The sequence below is a fragment of the Thamnophis sirtalis genome, unplaced genomic scaffold (assembly GCF_051295495.1).
Source record: "Thamnophis sirtalis isolate CommonGarterSnake01/CBP01778 unplaced genomic scaffold, rThaSir2_p1.2 scaffold_4, whole genome shotgun sequence".
NCBI lineage: Eukaryota > Metazoa > Chordata > Lepidosauria > Squamata > Natricidae > Thamnophis > Thamnophis sirtalis.
This window is the reverse complement of record NW_028261384.1, coordinates 110,833,695-110,860,810: the sequence shown is the minus strand read 5'-3', so window position 1 is coordinate 110,860,810 and position 27,116 is coordinate 110,833,695. Positions and strand designations below refer to the sequence as shown.

Here is a 27,116-nt window from a genome sequence, read left to right as displayed (position 1 = left end):
GAATGTCAGTGATGAAATAATAATGTTGTCCCGGGCTTGTAAAACTTTTCAAATTGACTTTAATTCTCCAGGGTGGAGTTTCCATTTCTCCTGCACTCTGTCTCTTTAAATGAATCTTCTTTATAGCTCCCCCCCTCCTTTCTTCCTCTGAGATAGACCAGACGCCATTTCTCACATTTTCCATTTGTATTTCAGGAACATTCAAACATTCAACGATCTCAGTTTTTCCTTCATATTTTAAAATCAGATGATCCAATTTTCTTTCCAATCTCTGAAAAGAGTCAAAAAGCTCTCGACATGCGGAAAAAAGAATCTGGAGTGAGACCTTAGAAGTATTTTCAGATGCCATGATATGTGGTAGTTAGAAATTGCAAGTAAAAACACGCTGGAAACTGTGCAATCTTATCTGATCGTAAACACAGCCAAGTAATAAAAATGTCAGATCGTGAAGAGCTAATTAGTAGAAAGTTGATTTTACGATCCACTTAGAAAGAGTCAGTGGGGAGGGCTGCCGAAGGGTTCCTTGAAGCGTTTAAGAAATAAAGTAGCCACCAGCCATAAATCCATTAAAAAAAGACCAATTCGCCGCTAGATTCTTCTATTCTTTGGTTTCAATTAGCTTAAGCTTTTAGTGCGGACAGTCTCTCTTGAATAATAAAATCAGCTTACCAGATGACATCACTTCTGCCATTCTTAGGGGCAACCTGCAGTTTCAGTTAGCACGCAGCTAATCCAGAAAGGAATTGGCACGAGGGGTTAATACCCCCCCCCCAGAGACTTTGCGAATGTCTCTGAGGTCCTGGGTCTCCCCTCACCTTTCACTGTCGTCTCCGGGACAGCTAGGGTCCAAAAAACCCGTCCAAAAATCCTTCGGAATAGAGGAATTTCAGGAATAGCCTGAAACTCTGTCTTCTCACTGCTAAGCCCTGCCTTCTTCCCCAACTATTTTTTATCCTTAGCCAATGGTTTTAATTACTACATGATAACACAACTTAAAAGAGGAAAGAAGGAAAAAATGGTTGGTGGTTGGTCCTTTAGTAGAGATGGGTAAAAATTGGAAACAGTGTACTCTGATATGACCATCCTACATCTCTTTTTTCCATATTGTGATCCTTTTTTCATTCTACCCATGTTTTATGTTTCTTTTTTGTTTTGTATTCTCACCACATATCAAAATGCTACCTCTAAAAATTTTATCTAACTGAATCTCTCTCCTTTATTTTCTTGCAGTTATGCCAGCTTTGTTTTAAATAAAACATGGAGAATCAAACCACAGTGCCGTATTTTTTGCTTCTGGAATTCTCAAAAAATGAGAATCTGCAGATTTTGAATTTCTTCTTTTTCTTTGTGTTATATCTGACAACTGTAACAACAAATCTTCTGATCATCTCTGCCGTCATTATTGACCATCGAATGCACAGCCCAATGTACTTCTTACTCATGAATTTGGCTCATACTTTGGTTGTGTTATTCAATACTTTCTCTTTCCCTCTTTTGAAGCCTCTGATTTCTCACTCCTGACAGTCATGGCATATGATAGCTATGTTGCCATTTGCCATCCATTGCATTATGAGATGGTGATGAATTGGAAATACTGTACTAAGATAGTAATTGTAGTGTGGGTTACAGGTATTCTCTATGGAATGTTGCATACCAGTGGCACTTTTTTCATCCTTTTTTGTTCTAATGTGGTCAACCAATTTTCTGTGAAATTCCACAGTTGCTAAAACTATCTTGCTCTGGCAAAAATCGACTTGAGGCTGGATTTCTTGTGGCCAGTATCATTGTTGGACTAGGTTGATTTATTTTTATAGTTCTATCTTATGCAGTGATCTTCAAGGCAGTGTTAAGAATCTCTTCTGAAAAGGGAAGGCAAAAAGCTTTATCCACTTGTATCCCCCATTTTACGGTAGTGTCTATGTTATTATTTACTGCATACATTGCCTATCTGAGACCTTCCTCTTAACACTCCATCTTACTTAGATATTGGATTGACTGTTCTGTATGCCCTCCTTCCACCCCTGTTCAATCCAATCATCTATAGCATGAGAAATCAGAATATCAAGTGTGTCCTTTCTCAACTGTGGAAGTTTTGATAAATTATTTTAATTTTATTTATATTTATACATTTTTTCATTCTTTCCTTATCTTAATAAAGTAGTAAAGATAGGAATGGATATTTGGAATGGAGGCAAATCCAACTTATCAAACAGGAGAACCATACAACTCAAGACGTTATTTGCAAAAATCCTGCATCCCTAATTATTGTCAATTTTGTTTACCAATGCTAAATATGGCTATTTGGTAGTTAGTGTTATTGGAGGATTTTAGAAATAGTAATTGAAAGGCCAGTATGTGGTTATGTATTAAATTTTGGTATATTTTATGATGGATCCTTAAAAAAGTATAATCAAATGAAAATGGAGATATGATGATAGTGACACGTATGAATATTTGAGTTAAAATGCTTAAGTTATTATGAATTATGTTTGTTGACTGTGGAAGAGATGCACAAAAGTCTTTTTGTAACCAACTGATACACTTTCTATAGCATGTAAAAAGGATGTTGTAATTGTTTAAAATTAAAAATTAAAAAAAATATTTTAAAAAAGAGGTCAATTAACTGGTTTCTGTGTCAAGTCTATACAAAGGAATCATCTCAAATTGACAATTGGCACTTGGCTGAGAGTAGATAAGTGTAATGTCCTCGGCTTGCAACTGGTCTTTAGTCCTTGACTTATGACCGGCTGCAAGTCCTCAACATACGACTGACATCTTGGCAACCAAAGGCTTGCACCTATTGGCTAAGACGTGCCTGGCTGGAAGCGGGCTTTTTGCTGTGTTACCATTGGCTGGTAAGGATGTCAGACTTTGCCCTTTGATACTACATAGGGATTCCAGACTAATTCCCCTTTTGACTACTCCCCCTGACTCAGCCAGTCTCTTGCCTAAATTATCAGTGTATATACCTTGTGTTTTCCAATACATCCTCAAACCTTCCAATGGTATGCTCAGTTTTTTTTCCATTTTCTAGCTATTTTACCATTCATTCCAGTAAAAGCTGCAGAATTGTCGGATACAGAGAGCCAACCCAAATAGAATCTGCCTCTAGGTATCTTCTTATGCTTGTATCTTATTCTGTACATTCCTTAAATTGTTTCGACTACTTTTTAATCTTTGCAATTTTTTATAAATTAGAATAAAAACACTGAAATATGAAAAAGGCTGAAATCTCTTTCTTGGCCATATGGGTTGCAAAAGTTTCCTCTGGAGAAGTGGCAGACAACACAGAGGAACAATCTCTCCTGATTAAAGGGAACAATGTATTGCTGAAAACAAAAAATTACAACAAACTGAGTCTGCATATACTGATTTTCTAAAACATATACCTCCATTGGAGTCTTTCTAAATTTTACTTAGAAAATTTATGTTTCTTCTGTCAGTGTTCTTATTGTTTCTATGGATTTCCTGTATTACTTAGTCTATTCTAAGTATTTTATACGCTTCTATATCATTATATCTCATTTTGTGAGCTATGTTTTAGGTCTGCATTTAAAATGTACTCAAGCAGGCAAATGCACCCGAGAAAGGGGTGTGGCTTGGAATATAACAATAAGCTTTCATCTTGTTTGTTGATTGCTACCACTTGATTGCTACCATGAGTTTCTATGATATTATTGCAAATCATTAGGTTTATATGGGTTTATTTGAACTCTTTTTCTTCCTCTTCCCTTTTTATTTTTTCCAGAAAGTTTGACTTTTCAACTCCTGCTTTAATGATTAGGGCTTAAATAGACAACTAACATAGTGCTCAGCTGTTCTCCTAGCTGTGGTAGGCAGAATACAGGGTGGGATTTCTTAAAAGCTAGAGGTGAAAGAGACTTCCAAGTAATGAAACATAATTCGGGAATATCTTCTCACTTAATTATTGTAATGTTTCACTTCTCACAATTGTTAGTGCTGGAATCACTGCAGCCTCAACTCTGATAACATTATTCTGAGATATTGTTATTTTATGGGATAAGTGCTACTGAAGCTTTTGGAGATAGCAATAAAATAATGTTAAAAAGGCACACAGAAATCAGTTTTATTTCACTCTTCACAGTCCTGGTATCTAAAAGGGAGGCTGTCTACATTATTCTAGAAAATTATGTTAGAAGGAAAATTTCATCTGCTTCAGTTGCAAGCTGGAGAAAGACGTTGAATTAAAAATGGAGTCTAGAAGTTGATTGGAAAGGAGGTCCATTTATTGGTGAACAGAACCATCAGGATTTATAGTTCTCAGCAGCTTACAAAATGGAGTTTAGAGTGAATGGGTTTTTATTGCCTTCTGGATTCCTATGGAGTCATGTAGAGGTCTGTTCTATAGGTGAAAAGGGAAATGCAAATCCTAACTGTTTGTCTGAGGTAGTTTTGTCAACCTTTTGCTTGTTGCATACCTGATTTGCGGGTTCCAGACCTTTATGGTAATTGCAGACACCTACTCAAAATGCCTAGAAGTAGTCCTCATGACCTCTACCATGGCAGAAGCGGTCATCAAGGCACTACAGAGACTTTTTTCCACTCACAGCCTGCCCAATGTTTTTGTCTCTGACAACCGGCCTCAATTTACGGCCATGCAATTCAAGACCTATTTAGCAGCAAAAGGAATCAGACATGCCCTGGTCACTCCATTCCATCTGGCTTCCATTGGTCAGGCGGAGAGAATGGTGAGATCTGCAAAAGAAGCCCTATCCAGGATGGGCCTGGGATATTGGCAAGCATGGGTTGATCAATTCCTCCTCATACAGCACATCACGCCAAGTGCTACCACTGGTAGAAGCCCTTATGAGTTTCAAATGGGTCACCGGCTAATGTCCCATTTAAACTAGCTAATGTCCCACTTAGACTAGCTAATGTCCCACTTAGACCAGCTATACCCAAACAACTCTGACGCATCACCCTCAGATTTGTCCAGAAAAATAAGAGACTTTAGCATAGGGGAACAGGTTTATGCCCACAACTATGCTGGGCGAACACTTTGGATTCCTGCTATAGTAATAGGCATCACCGTACCTTGCTCTAACCTATTAGAGCTCGAGGACGGTCGAAATTGGAGATGGCACATTGACCAACTCCGTTGCCGCATCTCCAACTCTTAGGCAACAAGAGGTAACCCCTGCAAGAGTTAGCCAAAGCCCTACACAAAAGAAGCACGAAGTCACTCCTTCCACAGATAACTCAGCCACGAAGGTACAGGGGCATTTACCTGTAATTGTTGAAGGCCTACAGCAAGTTCAGAGTAACTCAGCTCCAGACACTGCAACTGCAGACTGTGAGAAGTTCCAGGAGTTCCAGCAAGTGAAGCCGAGGAAAAAACAGGTCCCACCAACTGAACTGCGCAGGTCTGGGTGAGCCACCAGAAAGCCCGCCTACCTGCATGTCTACATCACAAGTCGGTTGAGCCCATCTAAGAGGGGAGGAGTGTTAGATACCAGAAACATTGGTAATGGTTTACACCAAGATCCTCTGTTCTGGCGAAACAGAGATTTAATCTGATTGGTTGAAGGGTCTGACAGCTTCCTTTAAAAGGGCTGCTGTCAGACTGAACCTTCGCTGGATTGTACATAGTTGACTTGTGCTAATAAAGAGTTGTTTGTTACTCTGAAGCCTGGAGTGCCTTCATTCACCCAATCTACCATTTTCCAAAGTATTTCTTTCTTTTGGAGGCGGCAGGGATTCCCATAGTTAACACTAATGACAATTTTTTAGTAACACATTTGATAAAGGCATATATACAGTATAAGAAAAGACAAGTTAGTTAGCCAAAGCAACAGTTCTACAAAACCCATATTGAAAGTAGCACAGAGTTCACCCTAAATAGCCCTCAGTTTAATATCTTATAGTAGTTTACCACTAGCACCCCAATCTATTTAAATTTATTACACAGGTCTGCGACTAAAAAGCTGTTTGATTATTTTCATCTAATTTCCATGTAGTTTGGTGTGCTGAAAACAAATAAAAAATTGAAAAAACCCCTAGACGTCATGACGCGCTCTCCATGGGGCTATCCTTGAAAAGCATTCGGAGACTGCAGCTAGTCCAGAATGCAGCTGCGCAAGCAATATTGGGTGTACTGAGGTACACCCACATTACACCTGTCCTCTGCAAGCTGCACTGGCTACCAATTGCTCTCCGGACGCAATTTAAGGTGTTGATTATTACCTTTAAAGCCATACATGGCTTAGGGCCAGTGTACCTCTGAGACCGCCTACTGCCATATACCTCCCAGCGGCCAATAAGATCCCACAGATTGGGCCTCCTTCAGGTGCCATCAGCCAGACAGTGTCGGCTGGCTGGCCCCCGGTGGAGAGCCTTCTCTGTGGCTGCTCTGACTCTTTGGAATCAACTACCCCCAGAGATCGGGAACGTACCCACTCTCATGGCCTTCAGGAAAGCTGTTAAAACCTGGCTGTTCTGGCAGACCTAGGGCTGTTGACATCATTGCTGAGGTCCAGCCCTGATTAGAATGAATGCCTGTGGATTTATGATTTTAAATTGTCTTTTTTTTTCTCTTTCTTTTTTTCTTCTTTTGTAAGCCGCCTGGAGTCCTTCGGGATTGGTCGGCATGTAAATTTTAATAATAAATAAATAAATAAATAAATAAATAAATAAATAAATAAATAAATAAATAAATAAATAAATAAATAAATAAATAAATAAATAAATAGATTTTCCACAACATGCAAAATTGTTTACAAATTTATCATATTTTTTTAAATTTTGGGTATTTTTTATATTATGGGTTTTTAACAAAATTTAAAATCCATATTATTATTAATTAATTCACATAAGTGTATTTTGGATATAAAATGCCAAAAAAACCTTAAAGGGTTTGCCCGAGTTATATAAAAATGATACAGCACTGTAAATCTGATGATAAGCAATGTATACATAAGCTAAACAATTTTAAGTCTGTGCTTCTAATGGTGGAAGGCGTTAATCTTTCCTGAAGAATCCAGTGGGAGGGAGACACAGGGCAGATAGCAGCATCTCCGGTCAGTGCAGGGGGCTGGGAAGCACTGTGACGTCTCATATACAGACACAGAACTACTCTCTCCTGCATGCCACACTTGTGCATGAATCATCATCAGGTTCTTGGTTCTAGGCTGTTTGCACTTTTTCATCACAATTCATGTTAGCTTGTCATTCTTCAACCATTATGTTATGGCTCCACAAAAGTGTATAAATTCACCAGACAGTTTCTGTTTCATCTGTGGTGAATATACAGTGTTGAAGCAACAGCAGAATATTACAGACTTTGTGAAAAACGTATACCTTGCATTATTTGGACTAAAAATTGGAGATCAAGATAAAGTTTGGGTGCCTCATAAAGTGTTCAAAAGGATCTTGTGTTGAGGATCTCTGAAACTGGTTCAAGGGTAATAAACAATCTTTCCATTATGGATTCCTATGATATGGCGAGAGCAAAAAAATCATAGTGATGACTTTTGTTCATGTGATTTGAAAGGGTTTAATTCCAAATGGAAGCATTCCATTTCATACCCCAATCTTCACTCAGCAATTTGTACCATCCCCCATGGCACAGATATACCAGTATCCAAGCCCCCCACTATCTTGAAAGAGATACCAAGCTCCGATGAAGGTGAAGTCATACCAGAACCAGATGACAAATCAAGTTCTGACTTTGAAGATGATACAAGACCAAAATTGATTTTTCAGGAGGAGATAAATGATTGGTAAGAGACTTGAATCTTCCCAAAGATGCCAGTGAGTTACTCGGATCAAGGCTGAAAAGCAGGAATTTATTGTTGCCAGGAGTGTCACCTTAATGGTTCAGACATCGTGAAAAGGATTTTGTTCCTTACTTCGCCCAGGAAGAGAAGTTGATTTATTGCATCGATGTCGAAGGTCTGATGGGTCAATTTAAAATCCAATATGATTCAGAGCAATGGTGTCTTTTTATAGATTCTTCAAAAAGAAGTCTCAAAGCAGTTTTACTCCACAACGGTTTTTACGCTTCCATACCTGTAGGTCATTCTGTACACTTGAAGGAAACTTACAAGAACTTGGAATTAGTTCTTCATAAACTTAAATATGAAGACCATGGTTGGCAAGTGTGTGGGGACTTGAATGTCTTGTGCATGCTGCTTGGGCAAGAAGCTGGGTATACCACATAACCTTGTTTTCTGTGTCTATGGGAAAGTCAAGACCGACAAAATCACTGAACCAAGAAGAGTTGGCAGCCAAGGGTGCTAACAGTCAATGAAAAAAAATGTCCTCCGAGAAACTTTGGTACCTTCCCATAAAGTTCTTCTACCAGCTCTCCACATAAAATTGGGATTGATGAAGCAATTCATAAAATTACTTCTAAGAGATGGAGAATGCTTTAAATACTTGGTCACCAAGTTTCCATGCCTGTCAGAGGCAAAATTGAAGGAAGGTGTGTTCGTCGGACCAGACATTAGAAAGCTTATAGTTGATCAAGAGTTTGTCAATACCATGACGGATCCTCAAAAAGAAGGATGGATTGCATTTGAAGAAGTTCTACAGAAATTTTTAGGCAATAACAAAGATCCTCACTACAAAAAGATCATCGAAAGAATGCTGAAAGCATGTCAAGCTTTAGGGTGCCTGATGAGTTTGAATGTGCATTTCCTCCAGTCCCACCTTGACTACTTTCTTGAAAATTTGGGAGCTGTGAGGGTGTAACAAGGTGAACAATCCCACCAAGATATTAAAGAGATGGAAAGAAGATACTAGGGGAAATGGAGCATTACAATGATGGCAGACTACTGTTGGATGCTTCAGAGAGACATTCCAGATGCTACTCATAAGCGTAAATGCACCAAGAGGAGACTCACAAGGAAGAAGAATCGAGTTTAGTGTGTGTAGGTGAGATCATTTCAGTTCAAAAAAGGATTTCCATGAAAATATTGTAATAAAACTTTAATTTTATAAGTCTATTTTCATTTATTTTGAGGTATTGTCAGGAAATGTGATGTCCTATGACAAAATGGAGGTCATTTTCGGATTCAGCACACCAAAAAACAAAGATTATATGGGATAACCAAAACAGCTCTCGAAATATTTTTTTGCAGACCTGTGTTATTATCTCTCCTATATTCCAGTGTGCATATCTGTGTTTCTGTGTGTCTGTGTATGTGTGTGCGTGTGTGTGTGTATAGTATATGCCAGCTGTTGGAATGTCTCTGACTCACCAAAGAGCTATTTTGTTTTATCCAGAAAACTCCTCTATCACTATAGCCCTTCGCCGTGTCAGCCAAAAACTCTGAGAAAGAAGCTTCCAGTTTGGCTTTGGGACACACACACACAGAGAGAGAGAGAGACAGAGAGACAGAGAGACAGAGAGACAGAGAGAGACAGAGACAGAGACAGAGACAGAGAGAGAGAGGAGAGACAGAGAGAGAGACACACACACAGAGAGAGAGAGAGAGAGGGAGAGAGATTTCTTCTCACTTGAATGTCTTTCACCTCTCACAATTTACACTGCTGCCCTCATTCTGTTAATAATCTGAGATATTATTATTAATGCATGTGATATGATAACTGGTCCTGGAGGAAGCTATTGGGTTCTTAATGGCCAATTATATTAATGAGCATACATGTCTGTTTTATTTATATTTGCTAAATGTGTCAATAAGCACACAGAAGTCATTTTTATTTTGGTGCACAAGTCTCTTGAGAGAAATAAAACAAAATTAATAAACATTCCAAGAGAAATATCTATGACTACAGAGAGATGTTTCACTACATGAAAATTAGTAGGACAGCATTGACAGTAGTCGAGAGAGATTTGGAGAGATTTCTGTGTAGACTTTAAAAAATGAGTTAACTAAATATTTAACATTGGTACCATTTCTATATGATAATTATGAAGAATAAAAAATTGTTATAATCAGCAGAAATTTGGAGAAAACCTTCAGGCATGAACTGATCACTAATAAAAGTATCAGTGTTGACAAAGTTATCTCATCATCTATCTGTATATCAGTAAAAAAAATGCATGGTAAGATTCCTATATCTCTTTTTATTTCTCTGGTTTTAAACAAGTTAAATATTATCGCTGAAAATGTGTTTGGCATTTGACACTTGAAAAAAAAATGCTGAGATGTCAAAGTTCAAAGGTATAATAGGTTGTGTCTCATTTTCTGTCAAAACTCCACTATGGACTTCATTGTTTTGTATTGAGTGCGATACTGCCTTTTCAAGTGGAATGTTCATTTCCTTCTGATTGCTGGATATGGGGAATTATTAATTTATTGTACCAATATTTGATGCTTTTGATTAACTATATTTCAAAATAGTATAATTGTGTCTTTATCACCAAATGAATACGAAAATTTTTATTTAACAATATGTCATTAAACAAATGCTTATTAATTTTATGTATTCCTTTCGAGGGTTTTTAATGAAATTATTTTTTTTATTACCGGGTCTGTGGGTTTCGCTTGATGGGCATGGTATGGCTTGGTGAGCATGGCAGGGGGAGGATACTGCAAAATCACCATTCCAACCCCACTCTGGGGCTAGCCAGAGGTGGCATTTGCCACTTCTCTACTCAAAATTTCCACTATTGGTTCTCCAGGACCTGCCAGAACCTGCTGGATTTCACCCCTGGTTTATATTCTGTTATTTTAGCCCAATATGTGTTAGAGAGAATACCCCCCCAAAAAAATCCCATCACCATCACTTACATAAATTCTCATTTATGAAATTATAATTATACAAGGAGCAATGTCTGCTCTTTCCAAGTAACAGACATAGCAAATTGTGTTTATATTTATTGGTAAAATTTACATTGCCTTTCTTCTAGAAGCACAAAGCAGTATAGATATTTTTTTTCCCATTTTCCAACACTACCACAATCCTGGTGTGCAGACACATTACAATGGGCCAAATTATTCTGAGTAAACTTTCATTTATGAAAATAGACTTGAACAAGTGTTGTTCTACTTCCTAGCCAATGCTTTTGATAACTACATGAGATAATACAACTAAAAAGAGGGTAGAAGCAAAAATGTGAGGTTGGTAGTTGGTCCTTCAGTTCAGGTGGGCAAAAATTGAAAAATTATTTTTATCCTCATTTTATATCCCTGTTTTCTGAGTTCTGATTCTCTTTTCATTCTCTCCATGGTTTATGTTTCCTAATGTTTTCATATCTCAACAAATATCAAAATGCCACCTCCAAAATTTTATCTAACGGAATTCCCCTCCTTTCTTTGCAGTTATGCCAGCTGGTCATAAATAAAGCATGGAGAACCAAACCACAGTGCCTTATTTTCTGCTTCTGGAATTCTCAAACAATCGACATCTGCAGATTTTGCATTTTTTCTTCTTCTTTCTGTTATATGTGGCAACTGTTATAGCAAATCTTCTCATCATCTCAGCAGTTGCCATTGACCATCGACTACATAGCCCCATGTACTTCTTTCTCATGAATTTGAGTCTGCAGGATCTGGGTATTGTTTCTGTCATTGTCCCCAAATCCATGATCAATTCTCTCATGAACACAAGACACATCACATACTTTGGTTGTGTTACTCAATACTTTCTCTTTCTCTTCTTTGAAATTTGTGATTTCTTTCTACTGACAGTTATGGCATATGATCGGTATGTTGCCATTTGCCATCCTCTGCACTATGAGTTGGTGATGAATTGGAAATACTGTACTGAAATAATAATTCTAGTGTGGGTTTCAGGTCTCCTCTGTGGAATGCTGCATACCACTGGCACTTTTTCCATCCTTTTTTGTTCTAATGTGGTCAACCAATTCTTCTGTGAAATTCCACAATTGCTGAATCTATCCTGCTCTGGCATAAATCGACTTGAGTTTGGAATTCTTGTGGCCAATGTCATTGCTTCACTAGGCTGTTTTACTTTTATAGTTGTATCTTATGCTGTGGTATTCAAGACAGTGTTAAGAATCCCTTCTGAAAAAGGAAGGCAAAAAGCTTTATCTACTTGTATTCCCCATCTTACTGTAGTGTTTATGTTAGTATGTAGTGGATGCATTGCCTATCTGAGACCTTCTTCTAACACTCCATCTTACTTAGATATTGGATTGACTGTTCTGTATGCCCTTCTTCCACCCCTGTTCAATCCAATCATCTATAGTATGAGAAATAAGAATATCAAGTGTGTCCTTTCTAAACTGTGGAGATTCTGACAAATTCTTTTTGACATTGTTTATATTCTATTCAATTTTTTTAAAAAAATTCCTCTCTTTTTATTTACTCATGTGAAAATATGATATAATGGAGGCAAAGTTTAGCCAATGTCCTGCCCATATAATTCCTGCTAATGTACTTTACAGATGCTAAATGTGGATGTTTGGCAGCTCTGGCATCCTACACACTAATCATTCCTTATGTTTAGTGAAGTGAATATCAAAGTGTAATGTGACTGGGGGAAACAGGTAACAATAGCAATAGCACTAAGATTTATATACTGCTTTACAGTCCTCTCTAAGGTTTTTAGACAGTCAGCATATTGCCGCTCACAAACTGGATCCTCATTTTACCCACCTCAGAAATATGGAAGGCTGAGTCAACCTTGAGCCAGTGAGATCCGAACTGCCAAAATGCTGGCAGCCAGTCATCAGCAGAAGTAGCCTGCAGTAATGCATTCTATTCACTGTGCAACTGCAGCTCATAGTAAAATGCAGAAGCAAAATGCCGAGGAGGTTTTAAAATGTTATATTTTTCATGTGTTTTCCTGTATGAAATGGCTCTCCTCTAATGCTGGTCCCACTAATGCTTTAAGAAGAGACTGGACTCCTGCCTGAAGACCTCCAAGGTCCCTGCCAACTCTATTCTGATTGATTGATTGGTCCATAATATGGCTAGCTAAAACTTCTGAGTTTCTAAAATATAACACTTCCCACCTGAAATGGTCATATCTTCACAAACTTTTATATTTTGCTCCTTTCAGTCAGCCTCAAATCTGGCAACTGCCTGGACAAGTCAATATATTTTACCTGGCAATATTTTTTTTTCAGAAGGGGTTTGCCATTGCCTCATTTCAAGGTCTGACAGAAAGGGACTGCCCAAAGGCATACAATTGGCTAAATTCCTAAGTTGAAATAGAAGTTTCAGTCTTCTGGGTTTTAGCTTGATGCCTTAATTTCTACATCCAGTGGGTTTTCAGATTATTTAGCTCAGAATATTTCTTTTCTTTAGAAATGCTTTTGCAGGAGCAAACATGTGGCAGGGTGTGAAAGCTCTGTGTGAACTGATACTATTTCATATATTCTTTTAATAACCATGATAAATAAAAAAATCAAGAAATTAAATTAAGATGACACATAATGTTTTTTCTATGGAAAAAATAGTGCATGTTCTCTGGCTCAATATTTGGGGAAGGGAACAAGGAAACCAAGGATGACTGTTATAGTTCTGATTTTGCCCTGCTTTGCTGAATGAACTGAACTTTTAGGAGGGGGTGATTATTTCATTCTAATCCATGAAACTCCTATTTTTATTTTGTGTGGAGAAAAGAAATGATACCATACCTCTTTAAGTATCTTTCTAATTTGTAATGCCACTTGCATCTGAGGATGTCTGTGTGAGCCTTATCTACTCGTATTCCCCATCTTACGATAGTGTTTATGTTAGTATTAAGTGGATGCATTGCCTATCTGAGACCTTCCTCTAACACTCCATTTGTTCCTTTATGTCAGTCTTAACTCCTTATATCCACCTGGAAAAATCACTGCATTTTTTTTGATAAGGTTTTTCAGAAAGGGATTTTCCTTTGCCCCCTTCCTAGGACTAAGAAAGTGAGTGACTGATCCAAAGTCAACCATCTGGTTTCATTCCTACAGAGGACTACACATCACTGTCTCATGGTTTCCAGTGTAGTGCCTAAAGCAGCACACAAAAAAGTTTCTGCTGTATTTTTTAATTTGGGAGTATTATTTTTTTTCTCTTAGAAATGTTTTGACAAAACCAGGTGCTTATAACCACAACAATATGAAAAATCAAGAAATCTATGTCATAATTGTAATAGAAACTTATATAACCTTACAGTAATGTGCAACAATATGTCAATTGAAATAAATAAATACTCCATTGTCTAATAACTGAAGAATCTATAATAGATGTAAATAGATGTACACCAGAATAATATTTTATTAAAATAAGCTTGAGAATTGTTTCATCCAAGCTGCTGATAAGGTTTCTAAAAATTAATTCAGGTTTTGTGTTATTGAATGGGGAAGTTCCAGAAAAGTTTAAAAATTTTCTTATTCAACAGCAGGCATACGTTAGCTATGCTGAAACACGTATAGAAGCAATAATTAACCATATGATTAAATCAGTAAACTAAAAGCAATGATTGGCCTTATGATTAGATCAGTAAGACAAACTGTCCAACTCCAAGCGTTGATTAAATCAGTACCCTTAACACTAAATAAGATCAGCAACCACAGACTTGTAACTAAGCGTTGATTAAATCAGGAGTTACAACTGTTTAACTCTCAAACATTTTTTTATAGCAATAGCAGTAGACTTATATACCGCTTCATAGGCCTTTCAGGCCTCTCTAAGCGGTTTACAGAGAGTCAGCATATTGCCCCCAACAATCTGGGTCCTCATTTTACCCACCTCTGAAGGATGGAAGGCTGAGTCAACCCTGAGCCGGTGAGATTTGAACCGCTGACCTGCTGATCTAGCAGTAGCCTGCAGTGCTGCATTTAACCACTGCGCCACCTTGGCTCTTTTTAAGGACATTAACATTAATTAAGGATTGGAAGTTTACATGGTAAAGTTAGGGTAATTGTGTCGTTTAATTAGATTTGTAACCTGCCACGTCAGGTATAGCTGACGTAGGTATAGGAGGAGTTAGGGAGGGTATAATTGCTATTACGCTTCTGTAAAGGGTGTGGCTCTTCCTTGTGACTCTTGTGAGAGCATGGTTGAGTTCCACCACGCTTTGCAAACCGTTTTTTTCTCTACTAAATTTGATTTTTGATAATAAAAGGAACTTTATTCTTCTACTCCGAACCTCGTCTCTAGAATTCTTCTAAAATTCTACAAACAAATTGGGGGCTCGTCCGGGATCCAATCTGCGTTGGGACTCTGAGGGATTCTCCTCAGGTGCACCCCTTTCCTTTTTGAAAGGAGAAGAATCACCCAGAGGACTGCGTAGCTCTTGGAAACCCCGTAAAAATTGTGCGATAGACGAGCAGTAGGAGGAGAGTGAATAAAGTGCGGAGCAGCCTGAAGACAGACCGGGTAACTTCTGCGTGCAAACCCTGGTGAGTACTGGTTTTGAAAACACCAGAACACAAGACCCAGGGCGGTCAGGGAGTGTGTGGATGTGAGAACTAGCAACGGGGCCGGGTGGAAGTCCTTTTGAGGAATCTCAGGGGAGATTCGCAGGACGGAGTGAGTGATAGGGATATTGTGAATATCCGGAGACGGTGACGTGTGGAATTGAAAAGAGTTGCTGGGAGGGACACAGGAGCACATACTCAAGGGAAGGCTACCTACCCATATAAGAGATGGGGGGAAATACAAGTTCAGCTGAGAAAGGAACACAGTGTGTAAAGAAAATTAGAAAGAATCCTAAGCTTAAAATTGACCCGAACTCCCCATTGGGCCAAATGCTGGCTGGATGGGGGTCCCCACCTTATAATTGGGAGATTTTGAGATTAGGATTGACTAAAGAAAATATGGTAAATTTATGCTGTTTTATCTGGTGGCAAGACGATAATGTTGAGTGGCCACGAGATGGCGCTGTAAATTACTTTCAATGCCGTAATCTGTATGATTACGTGAAACAAAAACAGTGTAAAAGTTTGGACCTTTAAAACTACGCCAGCGCTCAGCTGGGAGGTCCAATCTAGAACCTGGCCAAGCAATGTGTGGACAAACATCCCTATACATTGTCTCTATAAATCTTGACCTTTAAAATTATGCCAGCGCTGCTGGGAGATCAAGATAGAAATGGAACATCACAGGGCAGAGACAGGTATTAACAATCTAGTGCTTAAGGAGATAGAATGGGCGTAACTTCGAGCAAAAGTAAGAAATTTAGCAGGTAATAAGGTAAAGCCTGACTGAATGGGAAGACCTAGGTAATTGGACTTGATTAATTTGATGTAATGTCTGTTAAAAAAATTATTAGGCGTGCATCTATACTAATAACATGTAGAATTGAATGGCGTTGAATTGATTGTGATATGTTTAACCAAGCTAGCAGAATAAATAAGCTTATCAGCTTGGGCTTGAAGCTGTGGGAAACGGGAGCATAGTTAGGATTTAAGCTGCTCTCTGAGTTTCCCCACTGCTTGGAGAATGAGCCATAAGTTCTCCAAGGAAAGACATTTGAAGATTTAAAGTGACAGAACCTCCCCCAGGCCTGAAAGTGTTGTTTCATGGTATGTGTGCATGTGTGTGTGTAATCATTTTCAGACCTGGTGGGAAGTTGAGATCTCTTAATAATAGAAAAAGGAGCTCATTGGCTTATGTACAGCTCCCTGAAATAATTATAATAATTGCTTTGTATGAAAGAAGAATGAAATGGGATATTTTTGTATGTGAAATTAATCTAAACAAGCAGTCTGATTGCAGTGCAAATGTATGTCATGGTAAAAGTTGGTATGAATGTACTATAAAGAAACAGTAAGCTGCAAGATTGTTTAATGGTATGTGCATGTATGCTTGTGTGTTATCATTTCCAAACCTGAAAGGAGGGTGAGATCCTCTAATAAATAAAATGAAGCTTGGTGGCTTGTGAAAAAGCTTCCTGAAATAATTATAATGATTGGTTGGCATGAGCAAGCATGATTGCAGTATGAATGTATATGTCCCCGAAAGTGATAACTGAAGAGATCCAAAGACCTGTGATCGCCTGCGTGAATCCCCCCCCCTCTTTTCCCCCTGAGTCATTCTTTGGAGGAAAACAGGAGAGGTGGGGAGAGAGTGTATGTATGTGTTTGAGTGAACGAAGGCTCCGGTGAGGGAATTGCGCCTATTTAGGGAAGTAGGTGAATTATTGCAAACATGATTAATCAAAGATAAGTATGGGGACAGGTTGGACAGTAGAGAGGAAGAGAAAGTGAAAAGAGATGGCCAAAGGACAAGCAGGATGATGGCGATTGCAGTAAAAAAAGCACACCAAAAGGGAGATGAGGTTGAGAAGAAGGGAAACAGGTTGGCAGACCAGGAAGCTAAAGAAGCTGGTATGAATGAAGTTGTTGAACAAATCAAAATTATGATTCCCCATGTATTTGAAAGGAAGGAGATACCAATTTTTAATGAGAGAGAGGAAAACAAAATTAAACAGATAGGGGGAACAAAAGATGAGGATGGAAAATGGTGGTTACCAGATGGGAGACAAATTCTCAATTACTCCCTCATGAGACAAATCTTTGAAAGACTACATGAGGGGAGTCATTGGGGAACTCAGGCTTTGATTGATGAAGTATTAAAAAAAAATATGCAGGAGTAAAAGTCTATACTGCAGCACAACAAGTAACTCAAAAATGTATAATTTGTCAAAGGGTAAATAGAAATCAATTAAGGGAAAAACAAAAGGGAGGGAGGCCTTTAGCGCTCTATCCTTTCCAAAATATACAAATAGACTTCACTGAAATGCCACAAGTGGGAAGATATAAATATTTGTTAGTTATTATAGATCATCTGACAGGATGGGTAGAAGCCTACCCTTGTTTTGATGAAACTGGTAGAACTGTTGTTAGATTATTATTAGAACATATTATACCAAGGTATGGGATAGTTCAGAGAATTGATAGTGACCAAGGGAGACATTTCACGGGAAGAATTACCCAAGGGATGGCTAATGTGTTGGGAATAAAATGGGACCTACATAGTCCATGGCATCCACCCTCTAGTGGGAAGGTGGAAAATATGAATGGAAAGATTAAAACTATGTTAACGAAATTGTATTTAGAAACAGGAATGAATTGGATGAAAACTTTGCCAATAGCCCTGTTTAGGATAAGAACACAACCCAGGAGGGATGTGGGAGTCTCACCTTATGAAATATTATTTGGAATGCCACTAAGGAATGCTGGGATACGAATGGGGAATTTACCTAGTAAAGACAAAGGGTTGATACAATACTTGCAAATACTGTCCCAGACTTTTGATTCTTTCAGGAAAGCGGGCTATTTAATACAGACTCCTCCATTGAGCTTCAAAGTACATTCCATTGAAGTGGGAGACCAGGTGTGGATAAAGACTTGGAAGGACGATTCCCTAAAGCCAAAGTGGGATGGACCATTCCTGGTGTTGCTGACCACAGACACTGCCATCCAGACGAAAGAAAAAGGCTGGACCCACTACACCAGAGCGAAGAGAGCCAACTTGGAGGAGTCAGAAACATGGAAAGCCTTTCAAAAGGAACCATTGAAACTGGTGTTAAAAAAAAAAAATTTGGTGGCGGTTGGGGGAGAATTATGGATTGAACCGCCTAGAATCTTTGAACCTGATGGAACTTGGACACAAATTCGGTGTTATAATGACAAGGAGAGTGAGTGTTGTCCCATGAATTGGATCTTTGAACCCAAAATTTGGTGGTATGAATCTAAGTTACAACCAAACTGGCAACAAGTAGGTCAGGAGGAAAGTTGGATAGTGGTAACACAAAAGAGAGGGGGTAAGTGTCAAACCACTCTATATTTGCAAATAAACCGAGAGACTATAGGAAGATATACTTGTACAATGTGGGAGGAGAAAGACTATTTAAACACAAGCTCTTTAGTGGTCTCCCCAAGTTCTTTCGAATTTCCTCCTATCCCCTCGTGGATGCTGACTGCTTCGGCTATTAGGAGACGCTCCCTGCAGAGAAAGAATAGAGCCGTTAGTATGGTTATCTGTTTGAAAAGTGGGGGACAACAAAAGGGAGAGTTCCAATACTGGAAAACTGCCCAATATGGATGTAATCTGACTCTGGAGGTAACACCAAGGCAAACTCAGAGAGATCCAGCTTGGACTTGTAAAAATCAAAGTAGAGAGTGGATGAGTGGAATCACCCAGATGTGTGAAAATGCAACCAGGGGAGACTCAAGGTGCTATTGGATAGGGAAGGCCTTGTGGTTCAGTGGTTGTGGCACGGAAGGGGAAGGCACTGAGAATCTCCACTTTCTATGTGATAATACTAGGAGTCAGTATTTACAACCAGGATGGAAGGGGTTGTGTAAAGTATTGTGGGAACCTGCTCGGAGTCATCAACCAGCCTATCCCTTAAACCCCCATGGAAAAAGAAAGAACAGAGCATTACTTGCCATAACCCAGGCCTACTCACAAGGTATAATGTGACCCTGTGGGTTGGACTGGGAATTATTAGTGGACAACCTGGGGCAGCATTACTAAAATATCTTAATCATACGGTGGTCACCAAAGAAGAAAAATGGGAGCTTTCATTAGATGTATGTAGAGCAATGGATATGATAGCCTTCTGAAAATGTGGTTCACAAACCTGGACTGGTCTGTTAGATGAAGGGGGCTTTTTAGGGGGCATTTTTAGAAATTAGAAACAAGCATTGTTCATGGTTGGTATAATTTTTATTGGACTTATGATGCTACCTTGCTTAATCCCAGTAATACGAAATATTGTAACAAGCTCAGTAAATGGAATACTCCAAGCACAACAAAATGCAAAATCTGTAATGGTATTGAAGGAGATTGGAGATCAAATTCAGTTATTAGAACGCATGGAAACTTTGCACCCCATGGAAAATACAGAAGATGAAAAGAAAAGGTTGAATGAAATAAGAGAAAATATTAAACAAATGACCAAATAAGAAATGGGGGATTGAATGGGGAAGTTCCAGAAAAGTTTAAAAATTTTCTTATTCAACAGCAGGCATACGTTAGCTATGCTGAAACACGTATAGAAGCAATAATTAACCATATGATTAAATCAGTAAACTAAAAGCAATGATTGGCCTTATGATTAGATCAGTAAGACAAACTGTCCAACTCCAAGCGTTGATTAAATCAGTACCCTTAACACTAAATAAGATCAGCAACCACAGACTTGTAACTAAGCGTTGATTAAATCAGGAGTTACAACTGTTTAACTCTCAAACATTAATTAAGGATTGGAAGTTTACATGGTAAAGTTAGGGTAATTGTGTCGTTTAATTAGATTTGTAACCTGCCACGTCAGGTATAGCTGATGTAGGTATAGGAGGAGTTAGGGAGGGTATAATTGCTATTACGCTTCTGTAAAGGGTGTGGCTCTTCCTTGTGACTCTTGTGAGAGCATGGTTGAGTTCCACCACGCTTTGCAAACCGTTTTTTTTCTCTACTAAATTTGATTTTTGATAATAAAAGGAACTTTATTCTTCTACTCCGAACCTCGTCTCTAGAATTCTTCTAAAATTCTACAAACATTATCTATGCCACCATTTGTCCAATGCCTTTTAAAATTTATTCCATGTAAATGTACTAATAAAAAATTGCTCCTATATTTATACTCCTATATTGAATATTTCCTTGTTATTTATTTCCTTATTTGTGAAATTTCTCGTCTACATTATATTTACTCAAGTAACTTTCCTCAATAAAGTCTTTGGACATTTAACTAATTTGTGTGGGTATTACTTTCTAATTTATGAACATCATGTTCAGATTTTTATGTGGCCTGTCCAACCCACACTTTTCAAGAGTACTTTTAGTGCAATTTCCATCTGGAGATGTCCAGGATGCTGGGAAGGGAATAAACAGAGAACTAGAACTTTGCAGTTCTGTAAAGATTCACAACCCTCTTTATTCACCATATATGAGGAAGAATGGCCTTCCATATATGAGGAAGAATTTTATTTAAATATGGAAAATCAAAATATGTCAATAAATTCCTCAAAATGTAGTGCTCATCTGCATTGCCATTACTCTGTCTCAGAATTATTCCACATGATTACCCATAGACAAAATTTTATTTTTATTTGAGGAGATGTCAGCTTTTTAAGGAAGATCACTCAGGAAACCAACTCTACAAGTTTAACTGGGATTATATTTTATAGTCATGAAAGACTGATTGTATTTTCCTTTCTCTCCTTTGTATAAAAAGGGAGGTGAGTTAACTTGGAGATAGTTTGTTTTTTGTTATGCTTTCCTCATTTCCTGGAACAGTTTATAAGATCTGTTTTTGTCATTGCTATGTAATTTCCCACTTGCATGTTTTGTTTAAGCATGATTTGTAAAATAAGAATAAGATAAAAATCCAATCCAAAATGGCAACAAGGAAGAAATGAGATTGATTACAGCCAATAAGGTCTACTGGATCTGAAACACTTTTGAGGTGAAGAGTTCTGGGGGAACAAAAAAAATCACATGTCACATATAAATGTGAGGTTTTGGTGCATATATAACAGGAGTTATGCTAGCATCACAGTAGTGCTATAATGACTTTGTCAATGTATTTCCTTTACTGCCAATTAAAATAATCATTCTTTATTTTTATTTGCTTAGCAGAATATATGATTTTTATGCTTTCCTGTATATCAGTGGTTCTCAACCTGTGGGTCGGGACCCCTTTGGGGGTCAAACAACCCTTTCACAGGGGTCACCTAAGACCATCAGAAAACACATATATTAGATGGTCTTAGGAACCGAGACACCTTTCCTCTGTGGTTGGGGGTTACCACAATAATAAAACCTTTATTAAACGGTTGCTGCATTGGGAAGGTTGAGAACCACTGCTGTATATGCTCTGCCCTCCCAATGAGGTGTTCAGTTTTTTTTTTTTCATTTTATGGCTATGACTTTTATCCTTTCAACCCAGTTAAAACTGTGAAATTGAAAAATACATAGTGAGGTCAGTCTTAATATGTGTGCTTCTTACAGATCGAATGCTTTCTTTATAATCAAAGCAAATATTCTTCAATTGACAGGAAGTTGCTGATATAAAGTATATATATAGGCACGTGCTTCGGAGGCTCGGTTATGGAACAAGCAGAGGCAAGAGAAAAAAAGTTGACTGTTTAATGGCTACTTGTAGGAACAGCAGCGCGGCAGCAGTACCCCTTTCATCTTAGGCTCTGCATTTTATTGCCTGCCGATTGGAGTCCAGCCAATCAGTGAGCGGGCTGGAGGTGGCCCATTTAAAAGCGTAGCACCACCAACATTCCTTTTTCTCTTTTGGAGACTTCTCTTTTAAAAAGAGTCTTTCGTTCCGGAGAAGCTGTCACATCGTGCTTGCTGACCGGGTCCTCCATTTCAACTAACTTTGCCTTCCAGGAGCTTGCTGTTTTCCTCAGGTAAGGAACTAAGCATGAGGCAGGGCAGTGGGCCTAGGGAGGCTAGCAAAAGTGGCAAGCTGGCGTATGCTGTGTGGCCGAAAGCGGGTGGGTGGCGGTGGAGGCAATGGCCTAGCTTTCGCAATGGAAGGCCTTCAGGCCTTCTGTAGTGAAAGCTGTGGGCTGGGGTATGCCACGTGGCTAAAAGCAGGTGGGCAGTGGCGGCGGTGGCCTAGCTTTCGTGAGGAAAGGCCTTCAGGCCTTCCCTAGCAAAAGCCATGGGCTGGTGTACGCCATGCAGCCAAAGTGGGTGGATGAATGCGGCAGCCTAGCTTTTGTGAGGGAAGGCCTCCAGGCCTTCCCTTGTGAAAGCCGTGGGCTGGCGTATGCCATGGGTGGGCGGCGGTAGCAGCCTAGCTTTCACAAAAGCTGCAGGCTGGCATATGCCACGTGGCCAAAAGTGGGTGGGTGACAGTGGCTGCCTAGCTTTCATGAGGGAAGTCGTTCAGGCCTTCCCTTGTGAAAACTGCAGGTTGGTGTACTCCATGCGGCTGAAAGTGGGTGGGCAGCGGCGGTTGCCTAGCTTTCACCAAATCCGCAGGCTGGAATATACCACGCAGCCGAAAGCGGATAGGTGGCAGTGGCAGCCTAGCTTTCACAGGGGGAAGGCCTTCAGGCCTTCTGTAGTGAAAGCTGTGGGCTGGCGTATACCACACGGACAAAAGTGGGTGGGCGGTGGCGGCCTAGATTTCACAAAGGAAGACCTTCAGACCTTCCCTAGCTAAAGCCGCGGGCTAGCATACACCATGCAGCTGAAAGCAGGTGGGCGGTGGTGGCCTAGCTTTCGCACAAGCTGCAGCCTGGCATACGCCATGCGGCTGAAAGCCTCCCACCCCCCATCTCCAGCCTTGCTGCCAGGCGGAATGCTTAGCGACAACCCTTGTCCCTCCAGTAACCAGTCCACTCTTACTTGTCCTGCTGCCTTGCTCCTTGCCTTCCTGCTATGGGAGAGCTGCTGATTCTGCCTGCTGGTAAGTGTCCCATTTTTTTTCTTTTCTTTTTTAATGTATTTTTTAGTAATATTTTATTTATTGTGCATAGAATTTTTTAAAACAGTTTCACTTAAAAGTATTGAGTATAGAATTGTCTTAGACTATTTAAAAAAGATTCTATCCAAAATAAACTAAAATAAACCATTTTTAAAAATTCTATACTCAATACTTTAAAATGTATTGTGCATAGAATTTTTTAAAATAGTTTTATTTAAAAGTATTGAGTATAGAATATTTTAAAATGGTTTACTTCAACTTATTGTTTGTGGATTTTTTTAAAAATTGTCTTAGGCTATTTAAATAAAGATTCTATCCAAACTAAATTGAAATAATTTTAAAAAATTATATATTTGATATTTTAAAATGTATTGTGCATAAAATTGTTTTAATTTTTTTATTGTAATTTATTGTTTATGGAATCTTTTTAATGGTTTCAGTTTAAATTATTGTCTGTGGAATAGTTTGAAATGGTTACAGTATAAATTATTGCTGGTGGAATACTTAACAATGGTTTTTAAGGATTTTTTTTATTTATAGAATATCTTTAAAAAATATTTTTAGGGAATTTTTATTTTTTAATTGTTTATAAAATATATTTACTACAAGAAATGTTATTCCTTTTTGCAAATGTTTTCTTTGTGATGCAATATGTTGCTTTTAAATGTTCAGAGCAGGTTTATGTGTCTCAAAATGGCTGCTTTTCTATGGGCAGGCCAGGTTGGTACAAGGCAGCTTTGCCAGATTTCATGTGTTTCACCCTTGTTGTTTAGGTAATTCTGAGGTGGTTAATGGTTCTGTGAGCTTCTTGGCATTGTACTTTATAATTTCCCATAATGCCTTGATGGTTTTTATTCCAGTGGCTTTATCTTTCCTGTCCTTAGGGTTAGGGAAAAAAAACTGGTTTCATTTGCAGTTTATTGGGGGGGGGGATTCTTTTTTAAAAAAGATTTTTATTAACAAACACATAAAACACACACACACACAAACAAACACATAATATACACCACATTTATATAATATAAGATGAACAGGAACTTCCTGTTCTTTATAATAGCAATTCTCCCTATCATCTTTCTATCTGAGCTTTGAATATGCTAACTAATCCTGGAGGAACCTGTTGTGTTCTTAATGGTCAATTAAATTAATGAGCGCACAGAAGTCAGTTTAATTCAAAATTTGCTAACTATGTTAACAAGCACATATAAGTCAGTTTCATTTTGGTGTACAAATCTCTTGAGGGAAATAAAATTAATCAACATTCAGAATATAAATACCTATGACTGCATATAGAAGTTTCACTATAAGAAAATTAGTGGGAGCTAATGGTATAGACAGATTTGGAGAGATTTCTACATAGACTTTAAATAATGAATTAACAATTAGTACTTTTGTTACTGATAATTGTGATAATAATAATTATGAAGAATAAAAAGCAGTTATAATTTGCAGAAATTTGGACCAAATCTTCATGGAGGAACTGAACCCTAATAGCTTAATTAGCAATGGCAAAGACCTCTAATAATCTATCTTTATATGGACAAAAGAAATGCATGGTAAAATATGTTTTTATTTCTCTGTTTTTAAACAAGTGAATTATTATTGTTGAATGTGTGCTAACATGGCTTTCAACATTGTTCAAAAAATGCTGTCAAAGTTCAAAGGTGCAATAACTTGTCTCATTTCTGTCTAAACTCTACTACAAACATTGTTTGTATTTGATAGGATACTATTTTTTCCAACTGAGTTTATTTTTCTGATTGTTGGATAACAGGATTTATTAATTTATTCTGCTGATATTTGAGTTCTTTTGTTTAAATGTATTTAACTCTGATATAATTGTGTGTTTATCAGCAAGTGAATATCAAAATAGCAGTTATGTTGTAACTTAAGTTCTATCATTTTCTTTTTAATACTATGTTATTAAACAAATGTTTAATAAACTTGTGTTTCTGTATTAGTTTAAAACCTTTTTGTGCTACTATTTAAGTCTAATATATGGTAGGGAAATTGAGATAAAACAGTGCCATCATTTACATAAACACGTACATACTCAGAGAATATGCAGGGAGGAAATGTGTGTCCTCAAGATTTCCAAGTAAGAGATATAGCAAATTATTTTTAAATTTATTGGGTAGATTTACATTCCCTTTCTTCTAGAAACACATGGGAATTCTCCAATTTTCCAACACTACCACAAACAAACAAGAGTTCAGCCAAATTATGATGGATCCAGTTCTTCTGAGTTATTTTTATTTTTCATTGATGAAAATGGACTTAAACCAATTTTGTTCTACCCTTAGACAATGGTTTTGATTACTACATGATAACACAACTTAAAAGACGAAAGAAGGAAAAATGGTTAGTGGTTGGTCCTTTAGCTGAGATGGATAAAAATGGGAAACAGTGTACTCTGATATGACCATCCTACATCTCTTTTTTCTGTATTGTGATCCTCTGTTCCATCCATCCATGTTTTCCGTTTTTTGATCTTTTCTATTCTCACCACATAGTAAAATGCCACCTCCAAAATGTTTATCTAACTGAAACTCTTTCCTTTATTTTCTTGCAGTTATGCCAGCTTTGTCATAAATAAAACATGGAGAATCAAACTACTTATTTTCTGCTTCTGGAATTCTCTAAAAATCGACATCTGCAGCTTTTGCATTTCTTCTTTTTCTTTGTGTTATATCTGACAACTGTAACAACAAATCTTCTGATCATCTCTGCAGTCATTATCGACCATCGACTGCACAGCCCCATGTACTTCTTTCTCATGAATTTGGCTCTACAGGATCTGGGCATTGTTTCAATCATTGTCCCCAAATCCATGGTCAATTCTCTCATGAACACCAGACATATTTCATACTTTGGTTGTGTTACTCAATACTTTCTCTTTCTCTCTTTTGAAGCCTCTGATTTCTCACTCCTGACAGTCATGGCATATGATCGGTATGTTGCCATTTGCCATCCATTGCATTATGAGATGGTGATGAGTTGGAAATACTGTACTAAGATAGTAATTCTAGTGTGGGTTACAGGTATTCTCTATGGAATGTTGCATACCACTGGCACTTTTTCCATCCTTTTTTGTTCTAATGTGGTCAACCAATTCTTCTGTGAAATTCCAGAGATGCTAAAACTATCTTGCTCTGGCATAAATCGACTTGAGGTTGGAATTCTTGTGGCCAGTATCATTGCTGTACTATGTTGTTTTACTTTTATAATTATATCTTATGCAGTGATCTTCAAGGCAGTGTTAAGAATCCCTTCTGAAAAGGGAAGGCAAAAAGCCTTATCCACTTGCATTCCCCATCTTACGGTAGTGTTTATGTTAGTATTAAGTGGAAGCATCGCCTATCTGAGACCTTCTTCTAACACTTCATCTTACTTAGATATTGGATTGACGGTTCTGTATGCCCTCCTTCCACCCCTGTTCAATCCAATCATCTATAGCATGAGGAATAAGAATATCAAGTGTGTCCTGTCTCAACTGTGGAAGTTTTGATAAATTATTTTAATTTTATTTATATTTATATTTTTTCATTCTTTCTTTCTCTTAATAAAGTAATAAAAGTAGGAATGGATATTTGGAATGGAGGCAAATCCAACTTATCAAACAGGAGAACCATAGAATTCAAGATGTTATTTGCAAAAATCCTGCATCCCTAATTATTGTCAATTTAGTTTACCAATGCTAAATATGGATATTTGGTAGTTAGTGGAGGATTTTAGAAATAGTAATTAGATTTATTGTATTAGATATTGATATATTTTATGATGAAGGACCCTTAAACAATTATAGTCAAATGAAAATGGAGATATGATGATAG

The 27,116-nt window shown here is 37.9% G+C and overlaps 2 protein-coding genes across 2 annotated transcripts; both read left to right on the top strand.

Annotated features, from left to right (window-relative positions):
* Positions 1–11,275: 11,275 nt before the first annotated feature.
* LOC106554328 (olfactory receptor 14A16-like) lies at positions 11,276–12,190 on the top strand. Its single transcript, XM_014072977.2, has one exon. The coding sequence runs from the start codon at positions 11,276–11,278 to the stop codon at positions 12,188–12,190; it is 915 nt and encodes a 304-aa protein (XP_013928452.2).
* A 13,692-nt stretch (positions 12,191–25,882) lies between these two features.
* LOC148046189 (olfactory receptor 14A16-like) lies at positions 25,883–26,791 on the top strand. The gene has a single exon (XM_087711928.1). It carries the CDS (start codon positions 25,883–25,885, stop codon positions 26,789–26,791), a length of 909 nt encoding a protein of 302 aa, XP_087568054.1.
* The last annotated feature ends 325 nt before the right edge of the window (positions 26,792–27,116 follow it).

What these genes read in the sequence shown, in the direction of transcription:
- LOC106554328 (XM_014072977.2), top strand. Translation starts at nt 11,276, where the DNA reads ATGGAGAACCAAACCACAGTGCCTTATTTTCTGCTTCTGGAATTCTCA.
- LOC148046189 (XM_087711928.1), top strand. Translation starts at nt 25,883, where the DNA reads ATGGAGAATCAAACTACTTATTTTCTGCTTCTGGAATTCTCTAAAAAT.